Source organism: Equus asinus, chromosome 15 (genome assembly GCF_041296235.1).
Source record: "Equus asinus isolate D_3611 breed Donkey chromosome 15, EquAss-T2T_v2, whole genome shotgun sequence".
NCBI classification, from domain to species: domain Eukaryota; kingdom Metazoa; phylum Chordata; class Mammalia; order Perissodactyla; family Equidae; genus Equus; species Equus asinus.
Window position 1 is genome coordinate 26600465 of NC_091804.1, and position 20662 is coordinate 26621126.

At 47.9% G+C, this 20662-nt stretch overlaps 2 protein-coding genes across 3 annotated transcripts in view; one reads left to right on the forward strand and one right to left on the reverse strand.

Annotated features, from left to right (window-relative positions):
• The first annotated feature begins 9455 nt into the window (after positions 1–9455).
• MAP1LC3A (microtubule associated protein 1 light chain 3 alpha) lies at positions 9456–11301 on the forward strand. 2 transcript variants are annotated; one of them, XM_044747887.2, is made up of 5 exons: positions 9456–9971; positions 10235–10290; positions 10381–10487; positions 10705–10874; positions 11136–11301. In XM_044747887.2, the coding sequence occupies exons 1-4, from the start codon at positions 9932–9934 to the stop codon at positions 10865–10867; spliced, it is 366 nt and encodes a 121-aa protein (XP_044603822.1). In that variant the 5' UTR covers positions 9456–9931; the 3' UTR covers positions 10868–10874; positions 11136–11301. The 2 variants fall into 2 exon arrangements, with proteins under 2 accessions (XP_044603822.1, XP_044603821.1); XM_044747886.2 differs by having other exon boundaries at positions 9611–9971; positions 10705–11301.
• A 200-nt stretch (positions 11302–11501) lies between these two features.
• PIGU (phosphatidylinositol glycan anchor biosynthesis class U) overlaps positions 11502–20662 on the reverse strand; it is an 89562-nt gene continuing 80401 nt past the window's right edge. The window contains exon 12 of the mRNA XM_014831472.3: positions 11502–11931. Within this exon, the coding sequence (XP_014686958.1) occupies positions 11818–11931 (114 nt within the window). The 3' untranslated portion in view covers positions 11502–11817. The remainder of the gene's footprint in view (positions 11932–20662) is intronic.

Genomic DNA, 20662 nt, shown 5'->3' on the forward strand with positions numbered 1-20662 from the left:
TAAGCTCACAGCTGGCTTTAATAAGGCTGGGATTTTGCTGGGTTAACTCAGCAGAAAAATGAGGGGTTAAGTGCTCTGGGAAATAATTATCATAATGGGCTGTGGAATTTTTGCTGGGCAAGGAGGAAGTGGAGACAGGTAGGGAAGCAATTGGAAATAGAAATTCTGTCTTGTTCTTGTTCGAAGGGTGGTGGTCAGTGTGCCTCTGCAGGGCATTTGCAGGGGAGGTGCATTGGTGAGGTGCAGTTGGTAAGGCTGAGACTAGGAAAGTGGGAGGCCAAGGGGGAAGAGCAGGTTGCAGGGGACAGCCAACATGGTGGGGTGACAGTGGGGAGGGTTGGAAGGGGACAGATGGGTTTGAGAGCAACTTGGGATAGACCTGAGAGGACTCGGGGAGTGACTGGACTGGTGGGTGAGGGAGAGAGTCCAGCTGAGGCGTGGGTCAGGCTGGGGTGCTGAGATGCGAAGGCAGATGGGGATTAGCTGGAGGTTCAGGTATTGGGCAAGATGGTGGCTTCATTTGAATGTGTTGAGTTTGAGAAGCCTAAACCTCTGAGGCAACCTTTGTTCAGGAGGCAGGACCCAGACCTGAGGCCCAGAGAGAAAGTCAGGGGCTGGAGGCGGGGATTTGGGAGTCACTGTCAAGTTGGAGGCACTGATGGGTGTGAATGTGGCCATGACCCAGGACGACATGAGCATGCTGAGGAAAGCTGAGGGCTGTGGCAGGACGAGAATTCTGAGGTGCAGTCAGAGGCTGGAAAGGCCAAGGGGAGGCAACTTCTCCAGGTGACTGGTCAACTGTGAAGGCCAGTGTCTGGGAAGGGTAGGGGCTGAGGAAATAGGAGGAGGAGAAGAGGGTGGCAACCCTGGCCCTGTCATTCAGTGAGGTGGAGTGAGAACTGAGCACTCCCCTGGCTAGAGGTAGAGGTGGAGACTGAGGCAGTGAGGCCCCATGTGGGCAGTGGGGATGGTGGTCATGGCCTCCACTTCCCATTGAGGCCAGAGAGCTTCAGGGGTAGGATCCAGAGGCTTGGGGACTCCTGGGTGGGTCTCTGTCCCTCCAATCTTTAGAAAAATTCTACTTAGAGTCTGTAAACAGGAACAACCAATCCTTACTCAGAGATAATGACCCTGACTCAGACTTCATTTCTCCTGGGTCCTCCCAATGTGAGGCCCATTTTACAAGTGAGTTCATTGCCTTAAATAAGATACCACAGCACCGTGGTACTAAAGTTGATGCATCTGATTCCAGGCCCTGTTTCCCTAAGACTCTGTGTCCTCCTGGTCACGCAATGATCCTTGACCTCGGAGTTAGGTTCTGTTACTGTCTCCATTTTGCAGATGAAGAAACTGAGGCTCCAGGGGAAAGAATTTGCTCAAAGTTATCCAGTAGTGGTAAAGCTACTTTAGAACCGGGTCTGTCTGCCATTGTGTACAGGAACAAACAGAGGCTCAGAGAAAGAACCTGCCATGGTCACACAGCAGTTGGTGGCTACCTAGGCCAGGGGTTGCTCCACCCTCATGTGACAGGCCACTCTCTGCCTTTTCTCAGGCCCACGAGTCCCAGTCAGAAGCCACAAACAGCAGGAATGCTGGGGCGGGGGGGGGGGGGGGGGGCGGGTTGAGACAGGGGTGAGCTTGACCATGGGTGAGGCACTGCCCTGAGCTGACACTGTTTCCCCAACCACCCCAAACAGTCCTCTTGGATACCTTAGTGTCCAGCAGGAGTGCTTGGCCCAGACTCAGTCCCTGCACATGGTCCAGAGGGGAGACAGACCCTCAGATGGGCAGTGACCCAGAGAGATGACATCATGGGGGCCCAGAGGCAGGTCCTCATCAGATGAATATTTAACTGAGTACCTATCATGTGCTACACTGTAGATGCTGAGACACAGCAGGAACCAAACACATAGAAAATGCTGCCCTTAAGAGGCCTGCATGTTAGTGATAGCGAGAAATAAAATAAATGTTTAAAATTACTTGGCATATTAAATTTAAACCCACAATGAGATACCACTACACACCCACCAGAATAGGTAAAATTAAAACACCTGGCAATACCAAATGTTGGTAAGGATGCAGAGCAAGTGGAACTCCCATATACTGTTGATAGGAATCTAAAAATGGAACCACCACTTTGGAAAAACGTGGTAATTTCTTATAAAACTAAACACACACCTACCCCATGACCCAGCAATTCCACTACTAGATATTTGTCCAAGTGAAACAAAATGAATATGTCTGTACAAAGACCTTTACAAGAATGTTCATAGCAGCTTTATTCACAATCCCCCAAAACTGGAAACAGTCCAGGTATCCATCAATAGACGAAGGATAATCAAACTGTGGTACATCCATCCAACAGAACCTACTCGGCAATGCAGAGAAATGGTCTACTGATAGCTGCCACAACACGGATGAACCTCAAAAACTGTGTTGAGGGAAAGAAGCCAGATGCAAAAGAATACGTACTGTATGATCCCATTTATAGGAAGTTCTGGACCAGGTCAGACTAATCTATGGTGACACACACAGAATCGTGGCTAACTCTGGAGGTGGGATGGAGATGCACTGGGAAGGGGCAGGAGGGAACTTTCAAAAGAGCTGAGAGTTATGTTCTGTATCTTGATAGGGGTTTAGGTTACACAGGTGTGTGTACTTATTGAAACTTATCAACTGCATACTTAAAATCTGTTTCATTATAGGTAACTTTTATCCCCTGAAAGACAAACAAACGAAAACAAATACTGATATAAATATTGTCAAGGGTTTAGGGATAAAGTGAACTTATGTCTGAAACTTACTAGGTTTCCCCCATTTTATTGATAGAATTGACATATAACATTATGTTAGCTTCAGGTGTACAACATAATGTTTCAATATTTGTACATATTGCAAAATGATCACAACACGTCTAGTTAACATCCATGACCATACATAGTTACAAATTTTTTTTTCTTGTTATGAGAACTTTTACAATCTACTCTTAGCAACTTTCAAATGTACACTATGGCATTATTAACCATAGTCACCATACTGCACATTATATCCCCATGACTTATTTTATAACTGGAAATTTGGCGTCCTTCATTTGGTCCACACACTACCCCCCAGCTCTAGCAACCACCAATCTGTTCTCTGTATCTATGAGCTCAGTTTTGGGGGTTTTTTTAGATCCCATATGTAAATGGTCCATGGAGATCATGTTCCATCACTGTTGTTTCAAATGGCAAGATTTCTTTCTTTTTTATGAACAAAGAATATTCATTCATGGAATAATATTCCATTGTTGATATATATATATATAACACTTTCTTTATCTACTCATCTATCAACAGACACTTAGGTTGTTTCCATATCTTGGCTATTGTAAATAATGCTGCAATGAGCATGAGGGTGCATATATTTTTTTGAATTAGTGTTTTTATTTTCTTCAGATATATACCCAGAAGTGGAACTGCTGGATCATATGTTGGTTCTATTTTTAATTTTTTGAGGAACTCCATACTATTTTCCATAGTGGCTGCATCAATTTACCTTCCCACCAACAGTGCACAAGGGTTTCCTTTTTCCACATCCTTGCCAACACTTTTTATTTCTTGTCTTTTCAACAAGAGCCATTCTAACAGGTGTGAGGTGATATTTCATTGTAGTTTTGATTTGCATTTCCCTGATGATTAGTGATGTTGAGCACCTTTTCATATACCTGTTGGCCATCTGTATGTTGTCTTTGGAAAAATGTCTATTTAGATCCTCTGCCCATTTTTTAATGAGATTGTTTAGTTTTTTGCTATTGAGTTGTATGGGCTCTTTATATATTTTGGAAATTAACCCCTTATCGGATATATGATTTGCAAATATTTTCTCCCATTCAGTAGGTTGCCTTTTCATTTTGTTAATGGTTTCCTTTGCTGTGCAGAAGCTTTTTAGTTTGATGTAGTCCCACTTGTGTATTTTTGCTTTCATTGCCTTTGCTTTTGGTGTCAAATCCAAAAAATCATTGCCAAGACCGACTTCAATGTTTAAGGAGTTTCATGGTTTCAGGACTTATGTTCAAATCTTTAATCTATTTTGAGTTGATTTCTGTGTATGGTGTAATATAGTGGTCCGGTTTTATTCTTTTGCATGTGGCTGTCAGTTTTCCAAACACATTTACTGAAGAGATTCCTATCCCCATTATGTCTTCTTGGCTCCTTTGTTGTAAATTAGTTGACCATATACGTGTGGGTTTATTTCTGGGCTCTCTGTTCTGTTCCATTGATCTATGTGTCTGTTTATATGCCAATACCATACTGTTTTGATTACTATAGCTTTGTAACATAGTTTGAAATCAGGAAGTGTGATGACTCCAGCTTTGTTCTCCTTTCTCAAGATTGATTTGGATATTCACAGTCTTTTGTGGTTTCATACAAATTTTAGGATTGTTTGTTCTATTCTGTGAAAAATGCCATGGGAATTTTAACAAATTGCATTGAATCTGTAGATTGCTTTGGGTAGTATGGGCATTTTAAATATTAATTCTTCCGATCCCTGAGCACAGAATAGCTTTCCATTTATTTGTGTCTTCTTCCATTTCTTTCATCAGTGTCTTATAGTTTTCAGTGTACAAGTCTTTCACCTCCTCTGTTATTCATAAGTATTTTATTCTTATTGATGCAATTTTAAATGGAATTGTTTTCTTAATTTCTCTTTCTGATAGTTATTATTGTTTAGAAATGCAACAGACTTTTGTATGTTGGCTTTGTATCCTGCAACTTTACTGAATTAGTTCTAAATTTTTTGGTGTAAGTCTTCAGGATTTTCTAAATATAATATCATGTCATCTGCAAATAGTGACAGTTTCACTTCTTCCTTTCCAATTTGAATGCCTTTTATTTCTTTCTCTTGTCTAATTGCTCTGGCTAGGACTGCCTATACTATGTTGAATAAAAGTGGCAAGAGTGGGCATCCTTGTCTTGTTCCTGATCTTAGAGGAAAAGCTTTCAGCTTTTCACCCTTGAGTATGATGCTAGCTGTGGGCTTGTCATATATGGCCTTTGTTATGTTGAGGTACGTTCCCTCTATACCCACTTTGTTGAGAGTTTTATCATAAATGGATGTTGGATTGCAACTTAGTCTGAAAAGCATCAAAAAGATAAAAATGATGGCTAGACAGATGGACAGATAGTGATCAAGCAAATGGAACAAGTGTTAAGTGTAGAATATAAACTGGTGGGTATATGGGTGGTCATTTCAAGCTTTCTGTATGCTTGAAAGTTTTCATAATAAAATGCTTAGAAAAATTATATAGCATATTAGAAGGTAATAACCGGTCTGGCAAAACATTAAGCAAGGCGTTGGGAGAGAGGATAGGGTGACTAGGGAGGGGGCTGCAATATTAAATAAGACCATACGGATGGCCTCCCTAAGGAGAACTTGGAAATGAGAGTGTGAGCCACGTAGAGATCTTGAGGAAGAATGTTCCAGACAAAGGAAACGGTAAGTACAGAAAGGCCCTGGGGCACAAGCATGTCTGGGATTCCCAGAATAGCAAGGAGACCAGTGTAGCTGAAGCTTAGGGGGCGAGGGTGAGTATAGATGAGGCCAGGGGAGCAGCTGGGAGCCAGACAGCCCAGGCCTCATGGGCTGCTGTTCAGTCTTTAACTTCTGCTTTGAATGAGTGGGGCGCAAGAATAGCATGACCCAACTCCTGTGTGCACAGGATCGCGCGTCAGTTTAGTAGATCGAACTGAAGCAGGCAAGGCCAAAGCAAGATGATAGCAGTAGTCCAGCAAGAGATGGTGGTGGCTCTGGCCTGAGGGGCAGGGGTGGAAGTGGTAAGAAGTGGTCAGATTCTAGAGATATTTTGAATGTGGAACCAATAGGATTTGGTCATGGATTGGATGCGGGGGGTTGGGGGGGGGAAGAAAGGAGTCAAAGATGATGGATGGGGACAGGGAAGATTACAATTAGAGTACATTTTAGGGGAAGATCATGGGTTCATTTTAGGCAGGTCAAGTTTGAGATGTCTGCTGGACTTGAAGTTGAGACATGGAGTAGGCCAGGCCTTTGGATTGACGGGGGAGAGGAGGAAGTAATGAGGAGATAAACCAGAGGACTAGAGGAGGAGTGTCAGCCCTGCTGACTGGTCAGGTAAAAGAAAGAGTGAGCACAGACTTTGGGATTGGGGGATGGGCCCCTCCCCCACTATAACCTCAGCACAGGGCTTAGTCTGACAAAAGAGAGGTGTAACCATTTCCCCAAGGCCAGGGCTGACCTGGTTCTTACAGCTGTTCTTAAAGGTTCTGATCACACTCAACCTCATGCCACTTTGTGAGATTTGTCCCTTTTGACACACACACAGCTCTAGATCAAGAGTCAGCAAACTAAGGCCCTCAGGCCAAATCTGTCTGTTTTGGCAAATAAAGTTTTACTAAGACTCAGCCATGTCCACTAGGGTTGTCTAAGGCTGCTTCCACCTAAGACAGAACTGAGTAATTGCCAGAGACCACATGGCCTGCAAAGTCGAAAACATTTACTATCTGGCCTTTTAAAGGGAAAGCTTGCCGACCCCTTCTCTCCCTCCTTCACTAGAACAGGTGCTGTTCTGTTATAGGAATACACAAAATATTTAATAAGACATTTAGGTGGGTCCCAATTTTTGGCTATTTTGAAAAGGCTCCAATAAACATATTTAACGGTGTTTCCTTGGGCTCATGTGCACACCCGCAAGTGAAATTCCTGGTTTGTAGGACATGGGCATCTTCAGTTTGGAGAGATTTTCCAAAATTGCTCTCCGTTGTGGCTGAAATGATTTACACTCCCATTTGCACTATAAAGAGTTCCCCTTTTCCCATATTCCTCTAAAACTTGGTATCATGTACTATCAGACTATTAGTTAGCAATCTTTTATTGTTTGCAGATTTCTTTGGGTTTTCTGGCTGTGAAGGATAGTTTTGCTCCTTTCTTTTCCTTGTCTTGGTGCTCTGGCTGGAACCTCCAAACACTATTTCATTTTGTTTGATCACAAAATTCAAAATTTTGTTCCTGGCTTTAAAGGGAATCATGCTTAACATTTTACCCTATATTATATAAGTATGGTGTTTAACCATTAAGTATAATGTTTCCTGCGGGTTTGGGTTTTTTTATTTCGGGAGAACTCACCTAGAAAATCATCTGGCCTATTTGGTTTTTTGAGGTACATGGCTATTCAGTTTGTCTATTTTTTTTTAAATTAGTCTTGGCAAGTTGTCTTTTTCTAGAAAATTGTCCATTTCATCTAAGTTTTAAATTCAGTGGCATAAAGTTTATAATCTTATTTTTGTCATTTCTACATCTGTAATTATGTCTCTTTTGTACACTAACGTTTATTTTATTGGTCTTTTCAAAGATCCAACTTTGTTTTATGGTCCATACTAGTGTTTTTTTCTGTCATCAATATCTACTCTTCATTATTCTCTTCCTTCCACTTTCTTTGGGTTTACACTGTTATTTTAAAAATTCTTTTGACATTCAAATTTTCCATGTTTCTTCTTACTTAACTAAAAAGGCTGTAAATCTTTTTTTTTTTTAAGATTTTATTTTTCCTTTTTCTCCCCAAAGCCCTCTGGTACATAGTTGCATATATTTTTAGTTGTGGGTCCTTCTAGTTGCGGCATGTGGGGTGCAGCCTCAGCATGGCTGGATGAGCGGTGCCATGTCCACGCCCAGGATCCGAACTGGTAAAACCCTGGGCCACTGAAGCGGAACACGTGAACTTAACCACTCGGCCACGGGACCAGCCCCAAGGCTATAAATCTTCTAAATGCTGCTTTAGTTGCCCCCCTCCCTGAGTTTTTATGTGTATTCTCATTTTCAGTTTGATCTAAATAGTCTTCATTTCCATATGATTTCATCTTTGAGTAAAATGTTTTTTACAAGTATGTTTAAATGTTCAAACATTTGGAGTTTACTTGGCTCTTGTCTGTGGTCAGAGAATATGGTCTGGATGAAATTGACTATTTGACATCTGTTGAGATTTGACTTGGGGTCTAGAAGGTCATTTTGTAAATGTTTCTTGTGTACCTGAAAGTAATGTTATTAGGTTCAGGGTTCTATCAGGGTCCATTGATCAGGATTATTAACAGGATTAAAATCATCTATATCCTTTTTTGGGGGTGTTTGGTCTATAAGGTACTGAAAGAGGTCTTAAATCTCCCACTATGATGAAATATTTAGGCATCTCTCCTTGTACCCTTGTCACTTCTGCTTTATACATTTTCAGCCTTTTTTTTTTTTTTTAGCCTCTAATATAGAAGTTATAGCTTCCTTTACCCCTAATAGTGTCTTCTGCCTTAAAGCCTATTTTGTCTGATTTTGCTATAGATATATCTTTTGGTTAGTTTTTCCCTAGTATATCTTTTTCTTTCTTATTACTTTTGGTGCCCTTTGGTTTTAAAATGCCCTCTTGTAAACAGCATAGAGGTGCATTTTATTTTTCTTGGCCAATCTGATCATTTGTTTTAATAGGTGAATGTAAAGCACATTTTCTCCCTCTGGTTTTGTACCATTTATCTACTTCTTACTTTGCTTCCTTTTTCTCCTTTCCTGCCTTCTATTCTAATATCCTTTACTAACCTTTTCTCTTTCTTGCACTGGCAGTTATACTTTCTATTTCTAATCTTTTAATGATCCCTCTTAAGTCTTTGAAATACATACTTGACTTTACAAAGGCCAACAATTATCAATATCTTTATCCTCCCCTCAAGTAAACCAAGCTGCTTAGAACACTGGAACTGACTCCCCTCTCCAGTCTTACTGTTACTGTCTTCCAGGGTCCTGGTTTTGGACTCCACAAATCATCACTCTTCACGTTCCAATGAAGTGCCTGTTTAGATCTCCTTTTGCGTTTATCAGTTTAGTTGCTCACCATTTTTCCATCTAATTTCTTCTTTTTGGAGTTCTGTAACTTTACTACAAAGTGCCTAGATACCGATTTTATTTTTATTTATCCTGCTCTGGATTTTATGAGAATCCTCGTCTTTAATCAATTTAGAAGCTCCTCAGGAACTGCCTCTCCCGCAGTCTCTTCTCTCCTTCTGGAACTCTGATTGGCCCTGTGAGTTCTTTTCACTTTACCATTCCTGTCACTCCCTCTTTTATATGTTTCACCACCTTGTCACTCTGGTTAATTGCTTCTAATCTATCCTCCAGCTCAGTGATTTTCTCTTCTGCTGGGTCTAATCTGCTTTCTTGCCTTATCCTTTGAGACTTTAATTTCAATAGCTCTATTTTTCAATTCTAGAAATTCCCTTCTAAAACCTGTGTTCCTTTTTAGTGCCTTGCTCTTTCACGTTTTAATCCCCGCTACCCTACCTTCTTCCTTCTCTAACATAAGCTCCACGAAGGCGAGGAGGACTTTTGGTTCACTTCTGTCATCCCCAGTGCCTCCTACCGTCCCTGGAACAGACTCAGAGCGCGCGCTGTCAGATGAATTTAGTGACAGCGGGAACAGAAGGATGCTGAGCCGCAAGCTGGGTGGACTCTCCCCACCGCTGGAGCTGGGAGCCCGCTCCCCCAACGGCTCGCCGGCTTTCCAGCCTCCGCTCAGTCCCGGCCTGGGTAGAAGGGACGCGCAGGCCATGACGTCAAGGGACTGTGACGCCTGCAAGCCCCCGCCCCTCCGCGGCGCGGGGTCGGGAATCCAGGCTCTGCGCCGTGACATCACGGTCCGGGCGGGCGGGTTTTGCGTCGGCCCAATAGGAGCGGCGCGCCGGCCTCCCCTTTAAGGAATGTTGTGACCTGACGTCACCCGGGCTAGTTACCTCCCCGAGCTGCCGCCGCCGCCGGGCTCAGCGCGAGCCCAGAGCCCTTGAGTGCGAGGCGCGGAGCCCCCGGAGCCCCCGAACCGCAGCCACATCCCCGAGCCGCGCGCCCCGGAGCCCCGGCCTGCGCGCCCCGCCGGGCCGGCGCGATGCCCTCCGACCGGCCTTTCAAGCAAAGGCGGAGCTTCGGTGAGGCCCGGAGGGCGATGTGCGAGCGCGGGGTGGGGGCGCTACGGTGGTGGGGGAGGGCGACCGACCCGACTGCTGTAGGTGACGTCAGCCCCATGACGTCAGGCTCCGGCCGCCCCCTGGGCTGGGAGGCAGGGTCAGGCCTGTGCCCAGGCCTCCGCCTCCCAACCTGGTTCTGTGCCGGGGCTGGGGGGCCGACTGCCCGGGGGGCGGGGGCTGTGGGGAGGCGGGGCGGGGCCTCACCGCACGACCGCTGTCCGCAGCCGACCGCTGTAAGGAGGTGCAGCAGATCCGCGACCAGCACCCCAGCAAGATCCCGGTGAGTCCCACCGCCCCCTCCCATCCCTGCTCAGCCCCAGGCCCCGCGCCCCACCTCAGGCTGACGCGTCCCGCCCCACCCTGCTCCCAGGTGATCATCGAGCGCTACAAGGGTGAGAAACAGCTGCCCGTCCTGGACAAGACCAAGTTCCTGGTCCCGGACCATGTCAACATGAGCGAGTTGGTCAAGATCATCCGGTGCGCGGGCAGCAGCTGTCAGAGGGGAACTTGGGTCCTGCTGGGGTCGGGCAGGGGGCTGGGTCCTTCTGAGAAGGTTGGGAAAGGTCAAGGTCAGGGCTGGGGTCAGCGTCAGGTAAGAGCCTCTAGAAGGGGCTGGGATGGCGAGGGGGGTCAGGGCTACACCGGCCTAGCAGCCAGGCCGCTCACAGTCGGCATGCCCTCCTGCCCACCTCAGGCGTCGCCTGCAGCTGAACCCCACGCAGGCCTTCTTCCTGCTGGTGAACCAGCACAGCATGGTGAGCGTGTCCACACCCATCGCCGACATCTATGAGCAGGAGAAGGATGATGACGGCTTCCTCTACATGGTCTACGCCTCCCAGGAAACCTTCGGCTTCTGAGCTCGCAGTAGGGGGGGTTGGCCTGGGAGTGGGGGGCCCTGTCAGGCTCTGCCCAGGTAGCACCTGGCTCCTGAAGCGAGCTGCCTCTGCCCCTGCTGGGCTGGGCAGGGATGCGCCTCCTAGCCAGGGGCACCAACCATGCCTACTCTGCCCCTGGGTGGATCCTGGGCTAGTCATGTTAGGATTGCTCCTCTGGGTGCTGGCTGGGATGGGGGAGGGTGGGGAGTAACCCCCAGCACCCCTGCTGTGTGGTTTGTCTTTTTTTTAGGCCCCTGCCTGTCTGCCCATCTGTCCCTCCCCAACCTGAGGCACTACCCCCTGCCTGGACCCGCCCACCCCTGAAGGACTGGCCCCTGGCTCACCCGTCTTGACATGGTGTATGGATCTGTGGTCATTGTCCCTCTGCAGAATAAAGATTGCTCAGGCCTGCCTGGCCCTTTGCCTCTGGTTGCGTGGGGACTGGGGAGGGCTGCTGATGGGGCTGTCCCACACCATTCTTAGCTCGCCAGTACACAGACTTGAGTTTTGTGGACTCAGGGCTCCTTCTGGAAACTGACACCAGTGTGTGGTGTACCACAGCCATATTAGGGGCCAAGTCCACCCTTCCAGAGTACAGTGTGGTCCCAGAGTAGACTTCTTCATAACAAAAAACATTTATTAAGTAGCCACAAGCTAACAAACCCTGCTCACCTGCTTCTTCCCCTTTCCTGCCTGGGAGGGGGCTCCTTGGTGTGCAGAGTCACAAAGAGGGGGTCCAAGTGGAAGTACTCCTGGCTACTCCCCACAGGCCTTGATGCCAGCCTTGGCTCCCCTCTGGTGCCGGAGATTCGTGACCCTGGACTTGAAGAAGCTCATCTGCCCGAGGACTCGCCTGATGGCAGCTCTGGCTGGAGGGCTTGGCCCAGCTTCGGGCCTTTCACCCCCTGAAGTCTGTGCAGCCCCAGCCAGGCCTACTTGAGCACAAGCATGGCCTCCGTGCCGTCCTTGGCTGTCAAGTAGAGACCATGTGTGAGGTAGTACTCCCGCCGCAGGAAGGCGTAGAAGTAATCGGAGATGAGCAGGATCTGGGCAGAGAGAGAGGGTATGAGAAGCTTTGAGGTACCTCTGCCTAAACCCTGGGTCCCTGAGGGGCAAGGCAGGTGTTGGGGAGAGCCTGCCCAGGGACCCGCACCTCAGAGCCACACTTGACCCTGCAAGGACTCACTAGCACTTGTACTGCCCTCCCTCCCCTACCACGGTCTACACCTCCATCCCAAGTCCTGCCCTCTGAACTCCAAACTGGTGCCCCTCCACCCCAACCAGGCCCCTTGTCAAACCTGCTTCTCCCACTGGAAACCTATGCCCCATTTTCTGTCCAGGTGTTCAGGCCACAGAATCAACTGACACTTCTTCCATACACAAAGCCACCACGTCCTGTCAGTTCTACCTCCTAAACTCTCAACTCCACTCATTTCTATCCATCCCCACAGCTACCACCATGGACAAAGCTACTGTCATCTGAACAACAGCAGTCTCTTCTCTGGGCTCCCTGCTCTCACCCCCCACCCCAGTGTTTTCCCTAGCAGCCGGAGAGCTTTTCAAACAAATCTGGTCCTGTTACTTCCCTGTTTAAAGTCCTCTAAAGGCTTCCTACGGCTCTTAGGGTGAAGATCCCCCCCTGAGACTCCCAGGCCTTGCACCTGGTCCCTGCCCATGGACGTGCACCACCCTCTCCCCTACTCCACCTCACTGGGCTCTAGCCACACTGGCCTTTTCCCTCCCGCTGCAGGATCTTTGCTGTTTCCTCTGCCTGGGATAGTCTCTCCCCTTTCATTTAGTCAACACTTGCTTGCCATTCAGGTCTCAGAAAGGATCATTTCCTGAGAGAAGCCCTCTCTTACCCCTCAGATTGGGTCTTGGCCCCATTAACCTCTATTTGGTAGCACAAACTCATCCAAATTGCAGTTTTACATTCATCTGTGTGACTGCCTGATGACTGTGGCTTCTCCCCTGGACTGGACAGGATCCCTGAGTGGTTCTGCCACCATGGTATCTATGCCCAGCTCAGTCTGTTTTTCCCATCTGGGCCACAGAATCCAAAGGACCCTAGCAGCCCAGCCCACCTTCCCTCTCACTGAGTTCCAGAGGGCAGCAGGGATTTGCCAAGGTCCCCCACATGATGGACCTGCAGTCTTACACTCCCATTCATCCCAAGCTCCCAAGACCTCCATCCAGTGCCTGGAGCAGGAAGGGTATGGCCCAGCCCCACTGAAGGATGAGGAGAGAGGGGCTCACCACTGCAGACACCACCAGCTCTCAGGCACTTAAAGGCCTCTCCGACTGTCATCACCAACACCTCTAGGCACAGATGGGGAGACAGAAGCCCAGAGCAAGGGGAGCACCTGGCTAGGGTCTTGGAGCAGACCAGAGGTTGAGCTGAGCCTGGGATCTCGACTCCCAGAACCCTGTCCTGGGCAGTCTCTCTCACACAGTCTTCCCTCTTTCAGAGGGAAGCCCCTAGCTGGTTTCAGGCTGGCTGAGACAACCTCTTCTGACCCTGAGGTTTTCCATTTGGGCTGGGAAGGAGAGCACAGAGTGGCCTGGAGGAGGAGCTCAGGACCAACACCAGTGATGGCCCCTTGACAAGGACACCACAAGAGTCCATCTGGAAGGCTTGATGATCCCCATCTTACAGATGAGGAAATTGAGGTTCAGGGAGTTCAGCACGTGGACTAAGGCTATATTGGGAGAACTGGACTAGTGGCCATGACCTTGCAAGGCCATGCACAGGGGGCCCAGTCTGCCAAAGGGCACAGAACTCGGCCACTGACAGTATCAGTAGAGCAGACAGAGCCCAGGGAGCCCCTGAGGCATTGCCCCACAGCTGCCCGTGGGAGGTGGCTATCACAGCAAAGCCTGCAGCCCCTTTCTCACCCACACCAAAGATGCCCAGTCTGGGGAGTGGGAGCCTGGAGCCATGGCTGAGCAGGTGGGGGCTCATCTCCGAGCCCGGTCAGATGAGGGGCAGGTGCAAAGTCACAATTCACAACAAAATAAAATGAGCCAACTCCCATGTAACACACAATCAGCTGGACAAGTAGTAGAAAGTCAAAATACTAGGTATTAGGTTGAACCATATGAAATTGCCATTTTTATAGATCAAAAATGGTTGAGTATTGACAATTTCATATGGTTCAATCTAATATAAAATGGAAAAAAATACAAATAGTAGATTAGGCATGTTATTTAGAAGTACTAGAACAACAACTCTAAGACTTTAGGGAGATATTCTTTTTCTTTATAAGCCTTAACTTTGTAAATTATGTACATGTATTACATTGATTAAAAAATCCAATTAAAAACATCAGCCAATAAATGATTGAATAAATAAATGGGGGAGAATTTCTTTTGGAATCCTTACAGAAGAATTCCAAATAATATATGTAGATAATCCCCTCCAGGAGGTGGAGCTTAATTCTTGCCTGCTCCCTACCTCCCGCCCACCCTGGGCTCGACTTAAGGGACTCACTTCCAAAGAACCAAGCAGAGAAAGAGAAAATCATAGCTCTACACTGGAGAAGCCCGGCAAACACTCTCAACCAGAGGATGAAGGGTAACATTAGCATGAACTCATGTGGCTAACTAGCATGTACTTCCTGAGCGTTCCAAAAACCCAAAACCCGGTCTCATGATGAGAAAAACATTAGACAAACCCAAAATGGGGACACTCTACAGGACACCTGGACAGGGCTCCTCCAGACTCTCCAGGCCATGAGAAATTAGAAAGACTGAGAAAGCAAGCAGAGGACACAGGGGAGACATGACAACTAAATGGAATGTGGTGCCCTGGACTGGATCCTGAAAGAGAAAGAAGACATTACAGGGAAAACTGGTGAAATCCACATCAAGTCTGGAGTTTATTTAATAGTAATGTGTCAGGGTCAGTTTCTTGGTTTTGACAAATGGTACCAAGGTAATATAAGATGTTAACAATGCAGGAAACTGGGTGTGGGGCATATGGGAACTCTGTACTATCTAAAATTATTCCAAAATTTAAAAGTTTTTAAAAAAGCAATGCACTCTTATTATATGCAACAACATGGATGAACCTCCAAAAGGTTTTGCTGAGTGAAAGGCGGCTTTGGGAAATGTACATGTAAGATTTGTGTTTTTCATTGCATGTAAATTTCACATAAGAAAAATATAAATAAGTATTGAGTTCTGGTTAATGATATACGTGCTGAAATATTTAGCAGGAAATGTACTGATGTCTGCACTTCACTCTGAAATACATTAAAAAAATAAGATGGATTGAGGGATGGGTACTTTGTGATCACACAAGTACAGTAAAATGTTAACGGTAGAGTCTAGGTGGTTCAATGTTAAATCTTTCAACTTTGCTGTCTGTGTGAAAATTTTCATAATAAAGTGTCAGGAGAGGGTGGCGTGGAGGGAAAGAGCCCTGTGTGCTGGCTTGGTCTGTTTGGAACCGAAGGTCACTAGTCCTCAGTGGTTGAACTGGTCCTGTCCCCAGGGAAACGGCATCTTGTGGATACCGGGCTGGCCCAGAGGCGTGGCTCTTTCAGAGGAAAGCCCCTAGCTGGTTCCAGGCTGGCTGAGACAAACTTTTCTGACCCTGAGGCTTTCCATTTGGGCTGAGGAGAGGGGATTTCCCAGAGGTCTTGGGATTTAACCAACACAGCAGCTGCAGACCCAGGGTCCTGTGCCCAGTCTGGGCAAGGGAAGTTGGACAAGGGGCAGTGGAAATAGCATAGGTGAGGTAGTGGCTGTGTGACCCTGTGTAAGTCACTTCCCCCTCCCTAAGCCACATTTTCCTTACCCATAAAATGAGTGGTAAACTCTAGTTTATTACTCACAATGGTGGCTCCCTTAGTCCCTGCTCTGTCCCTCTCTGCTTTCAGAGACCTGAAGAGCAGTGTGTTCTTTAAAGTTGCTCTCACTAACTGTGGCTGAGCCCCTCAGCCTCTCTCCTGTCATCGACCACCAAGTCCTGCCAATTCCCCTCCTCAGACGTCCCACTCAGCTCCCTTTTCTCCCTCCCACTGCCATCTCTTGCTGGGAGGCCTCACTCATCCCTCCTGGCCCCCAGCAGTCAGTTATGTGACCTCTGAGGTGAAGTCATTTCCCGTTGGCCTACCAAATGGAGTGACATCTGCTCCAGCTCTGTGGCTCCAGACCCAGCACAGGGCTGGCGCTCTGAGTAGTTCGCCAGTCCCCACCCCCTTGGCACTGCCCCAGTGAGGGTTCAGTTGGACCACATTCCTCTCATTGGCAGCCAGAAGGCTCCAAGACTCCCCTTTTGGCCACAATGAAGATATAATGGAGCAGCTGATAAAAGGGTGGCCAGGGACAGAGAGGCATAGTTCAGAAGTGGAATGAAACAGTCAGAATACGCTCCATTACAGGGTGGGATAGAAGAGACAGAGAAAACAACATCTGAGTATCTGCCCTGGGCCAGGCCCTTTAATGAAAAGCATATCATTGAGTCTTCACGACACCCTGGGGTAGGGTTTATAAGCCTCACTTAGAGATGAGCCAATGCAGAGGTTAAGAGTCTTGCCCAGGGTCACAAGAGAATAAGCGGAGCATTGGGCTGCAGTGCCCATCCTGCCTGTCTGAGGCCCAAACCCCAGTCCTTCCTGTCACCCTACAACTCCTCTCAGTTAAAGATGCTGGGAGGTGGGGGTGCAAGGGGCTGCGTGCACACGTGCCGAGTTCTGCCACAGATCCATGCTAACGCTTTGTATACACTAACACTCCTGTCAAGCCTGTGCTCCCCAGTTCACAGCTCTATCCCTTAGCCAAGATGAGAGAGAGTTTTGTGGGAAAAGGCAAAACAAGCATCTCAGATATCTGAGCCAGTGAAGGCCGTGAATTCAGTGCGTCTAGAAGCTGCGGGGCTCAGGACAGCAGACACAGCCAACACTGAGCTCTGGGCTGCAGATTTCTGGAGAAACAGATGCCGTCACCCCAGGCATGTCCTAGGTCCCCAGGTCTCTTGCTTGTGTTGGAGATGCTGACACTTGACAGCCAGCTCGCACTTGGGGGAACTCATGTGTAGTCACCATTGGCAAAGTACAGCGTCCTCTGCCCATGCTGCCTGGGGATCTAGGAAACTGGGAGCAAGAGGGACTGACAGCCGACTTGGGGAGCTGGACAGGGCTTTGGCGTGCCAAACTCACAGGCTGAATGGACACAGCACGGAGGAGACGGCTGAAGAACAGAGCTCCAGCCTCCAGCTCTAAAGAGGCAAAACAAGAGGCAAATCTCTGGACCTGCATCTCGGGGTCTGGACGGTCACAAGGCAAGATCAAAGCCAGCTATGACGGCAATTATCTATGTGGCTCTTTTCAATTCATGGACGTTTTCCTCACCCAACTCCATACCGAGTCCTTAGGATCACCCTTCTAAGGCTGAGGAAACCGAGGCTACCACCCCCTCTTGCCAGGTTTCAACAGCCTCCTCCCTGGCGCTCGAGATCCCAGCTCACAGCCCTCACCTCTTCCCTTCCTGGCAGAGGGAGGTTTCCAGAGCATGAATCTGATCACAGTTGTCCTCAGCTTAAAACCAAAAGCTCAGCCTGCTCCTCAGCATAACGAGGCCCATGCAGGCCATGTGGCTCTGACCATCACTGTCCTGAAATGGCCTCATTTCCTATCAGGTAGCATGTGCCAGTTCTACAGAATGACCTTCCACACTCGCTCACTCGCTTTCTCTCACCCCCAGGTCTCACTGAGAACCTGGTTAGATCCTACGTCCCTCTGGCTCCACTTACAGGCTGCCTCCCCCAGAGGCTTCTGCATTTACCCCATTCACAGCACCACCATGCTGCCTGGCCCTACCTGTTTCCTTCTCTCTTCCACAGAATGTGGGCTCCTTGGAAGCAGGGCTGTGTCTCATTGAGCCCTAGCAGAGTGCCTGGCACATAGCAGGCATCTAATTAATATTTGCAAATAAATAAATTAGGCTCAAGGAGTTATGTGACTTGCTTAAGGCCAGTGAGCCAGGACACATGGGGCTGGGAGTCGCTGTGGAGTTCGGGTCTCCAAAGCCCAGGCCTTCCTGCTGGCCTTGTCCCCCTGTATTTAACCCGGCTTTTCTTGTCACTCTGGCTGTGGGGGGAGGAGAGGGGTGGAGAAGGGCCTATGAGAGACAAGCTTGGGATGCTGAGCACTGAGCTCAAGGTTTGAGGATAGGAGAGACAAAGGAGTGAACTAATAAGACCTTGACAAAATGCCACCGGTTGAGGAAAAGCAAAGGAAATATGTAAACCCAGTTGGACAAGGACAAAGGGTCCAACCTGGGTCACAGGCACCTCACTTCAGGAAAAACAAATCTTTCCACACACAGACCCATGACTTTGAAGCCAGGGCCACAGACAACCCACGGAAATAAACCTGAAATGGGCCCCTATCTGTCCAGAAATGGGGGCTATAAACCTCTCCAGCACTGATGATCTGCCCAACATGTCCCCAAATATTTCCTCACTAGTCCTATTCCCCAGAATGACACATCCGGCCAGTTGAGAGGCAATTTCAGGAGAGAAGACCGTGGTTTCATTAGTGCTGGAATGAAAAAGCAAGTCCTGAGCAGGACCCAACATGCCAGAGAGTTGGTGCCCAGAGCCCAGGGCTCCAGGCCTCCCTGGAGACAGAAAGCAGAATGGCCAAAGCAGGGCCAGCCCAGGATCTACGGTCTGCAGCATAAGGAGGGGAGTCAGGGCTGGCCTCCCACAGTGAAGAGGTAGCAGCTTGTGGAGTATTCCAGGCCCTGCTGGGGAGGGCAGACGGAGGGTCTCCAGGGAGTCCATTTTGGACACAGACACAGAGGAGGAATGGGGCTCTCAGCACCAGCCACGGGGGTAGGAGGAGAAGGGGGCTCTGGCTCTGATCACATGGGAACCCAGCAGGACCTGCCACAGGCCCAGCTCTGACCAAAACAGACACTGGAACTGGGAGGTTAGGGTATACAAGGTTATGTGAAATCACTGCTCATAAAATGTGGTTTCTGATCCCAGCTCATTTCATTTATTCATCAATAGACAGTCGCTGAATATTCTTCTTGGTGCTGGGGACGGTCGTGAACAAAACAGACCTGGGGCTGCCCTAAGGGAACCCACAGTCTACTGCGAGGACGTGATAAACAAGGGCACGAACAAACAGACCACTGTACAGCTGTGTGACTTGCAAGCCTCAGCTTCCTCATTCTATCATGAGATGACAATAATAATGCCTCCATCAAAGGGCTGCCATGGGGATTAAGTGAATTCTTTATCATAATAAAAAAAATAGGCAAACATCTTAAAGGGCTGTCAGTAGCCCTTTCCATCAAGTGCGGTGAGCCCACACAGGTGGGACGCAATAAAGAGCTCGCTCTCTCACGTATGGACAAGGAAAGGTCACCAAGGTGTTTCATTAAAAGAAAAAAAGTCAGACTTTCATTGTGATGCCAACAATAAAACATACACACAAATAAAACTCTTTCTCCATGAGCATATGAGTAAATGTAAACGCACAGGGAAAGGTCCAGAAGGCTGCACAAGCACATGATCCAGAAGATTAAAGGGATCATATGGGCCTGGCCCTTAGGAAGCTCTCTTTAAAAATGAGCCACTATTAATTATAATTTTAGGGAAATATTGCTGTATGTTCCCTGTTTTTAAGTTGAATGGGGGTGAGTAGGACATCTTACTATACTCTTTAAAAAAGCTAAATTTAAACCCAATCCTTTTTAATTATATGCAATCCTTGATGACCATTTTTCTTCTGCTGGTCACTGACTTGCAGAGGAAAAAAGGTTTAAAAAAAAAAGAGGAGTGGGATTGTTCTCTTCCCCTCGGTTTCCGGGACTGAATGTTTCCCTGGGAATTGGCTCTGGGTATTTGAACAGCGTGTTGCTCGTGCTTTTTCCCATGTCAACATCTGAATAATGGCAACAGGACCCACACATGACGTCCAACCCTCTCAACCCTCTGAGAGGTGGGGTTTTCATCCCCGTTTTCAAGAAAACTGCAACCCAGAGAAGTTCAATCACCTGCTGAAGGTCACACGGTGAGGAAGTGGAGGGGCCCTCAATAACCAATCTCAATCCTGCCTTCTCTCTCTCACACGTGTGTGTGACACTCCCCCCCCCCCATGCACCTATGGATGGTTTACTGTTGTCATTTCCTGGTTACTGACTCTGAGGCACAATTATAATTAGCAAATGATCCATGCCACATGTTGAAAAATTCTTAATAGCCCCGGGGAAAGGATGAGGCCTAAGTCACTGGCTTACTTGCTGGTATAACTAATAATCTACCAATAATTTGTTCTATAATAAGTTATGTCACTGCCCAACTCAAACAGAGCAGGACTTAAAATCTACAGGTCAAGATGTTCTCTACATTCAGCTGATTTAGCAAGGATGGGCCCGGCTCTGGATACCTGCTGAAAAGCCATACTCATCTGGTGTCCAGGACAGCTCTGAGCTGTCTTGCCCAGGGACGGATGAATGAGGACCAAGTGGCTATAAAGCACCATCCCAGCTAGAAGAGCTGGCTGTGGGACTGAGAACACTTCCCAAATGCCACACATCTCAATGGGAGTGCGGACTATAGGTCAAAAAGAAGCAGGGGCTGGCTTGGGCTGTGGAGGACATGCGGGGTTTCACTGGCCACAGAGACCAGGTTCTAACAAAAGTTGGAGAAGGGTTGGGGACAGAACTGTCACTCACTGACCTTAGCCAGTAGGGGTGACTTGGCCCCCATCCTGCCTTCCTTCAAAACCATCTCCCTTCCCCTCTTACTCTCCAAGT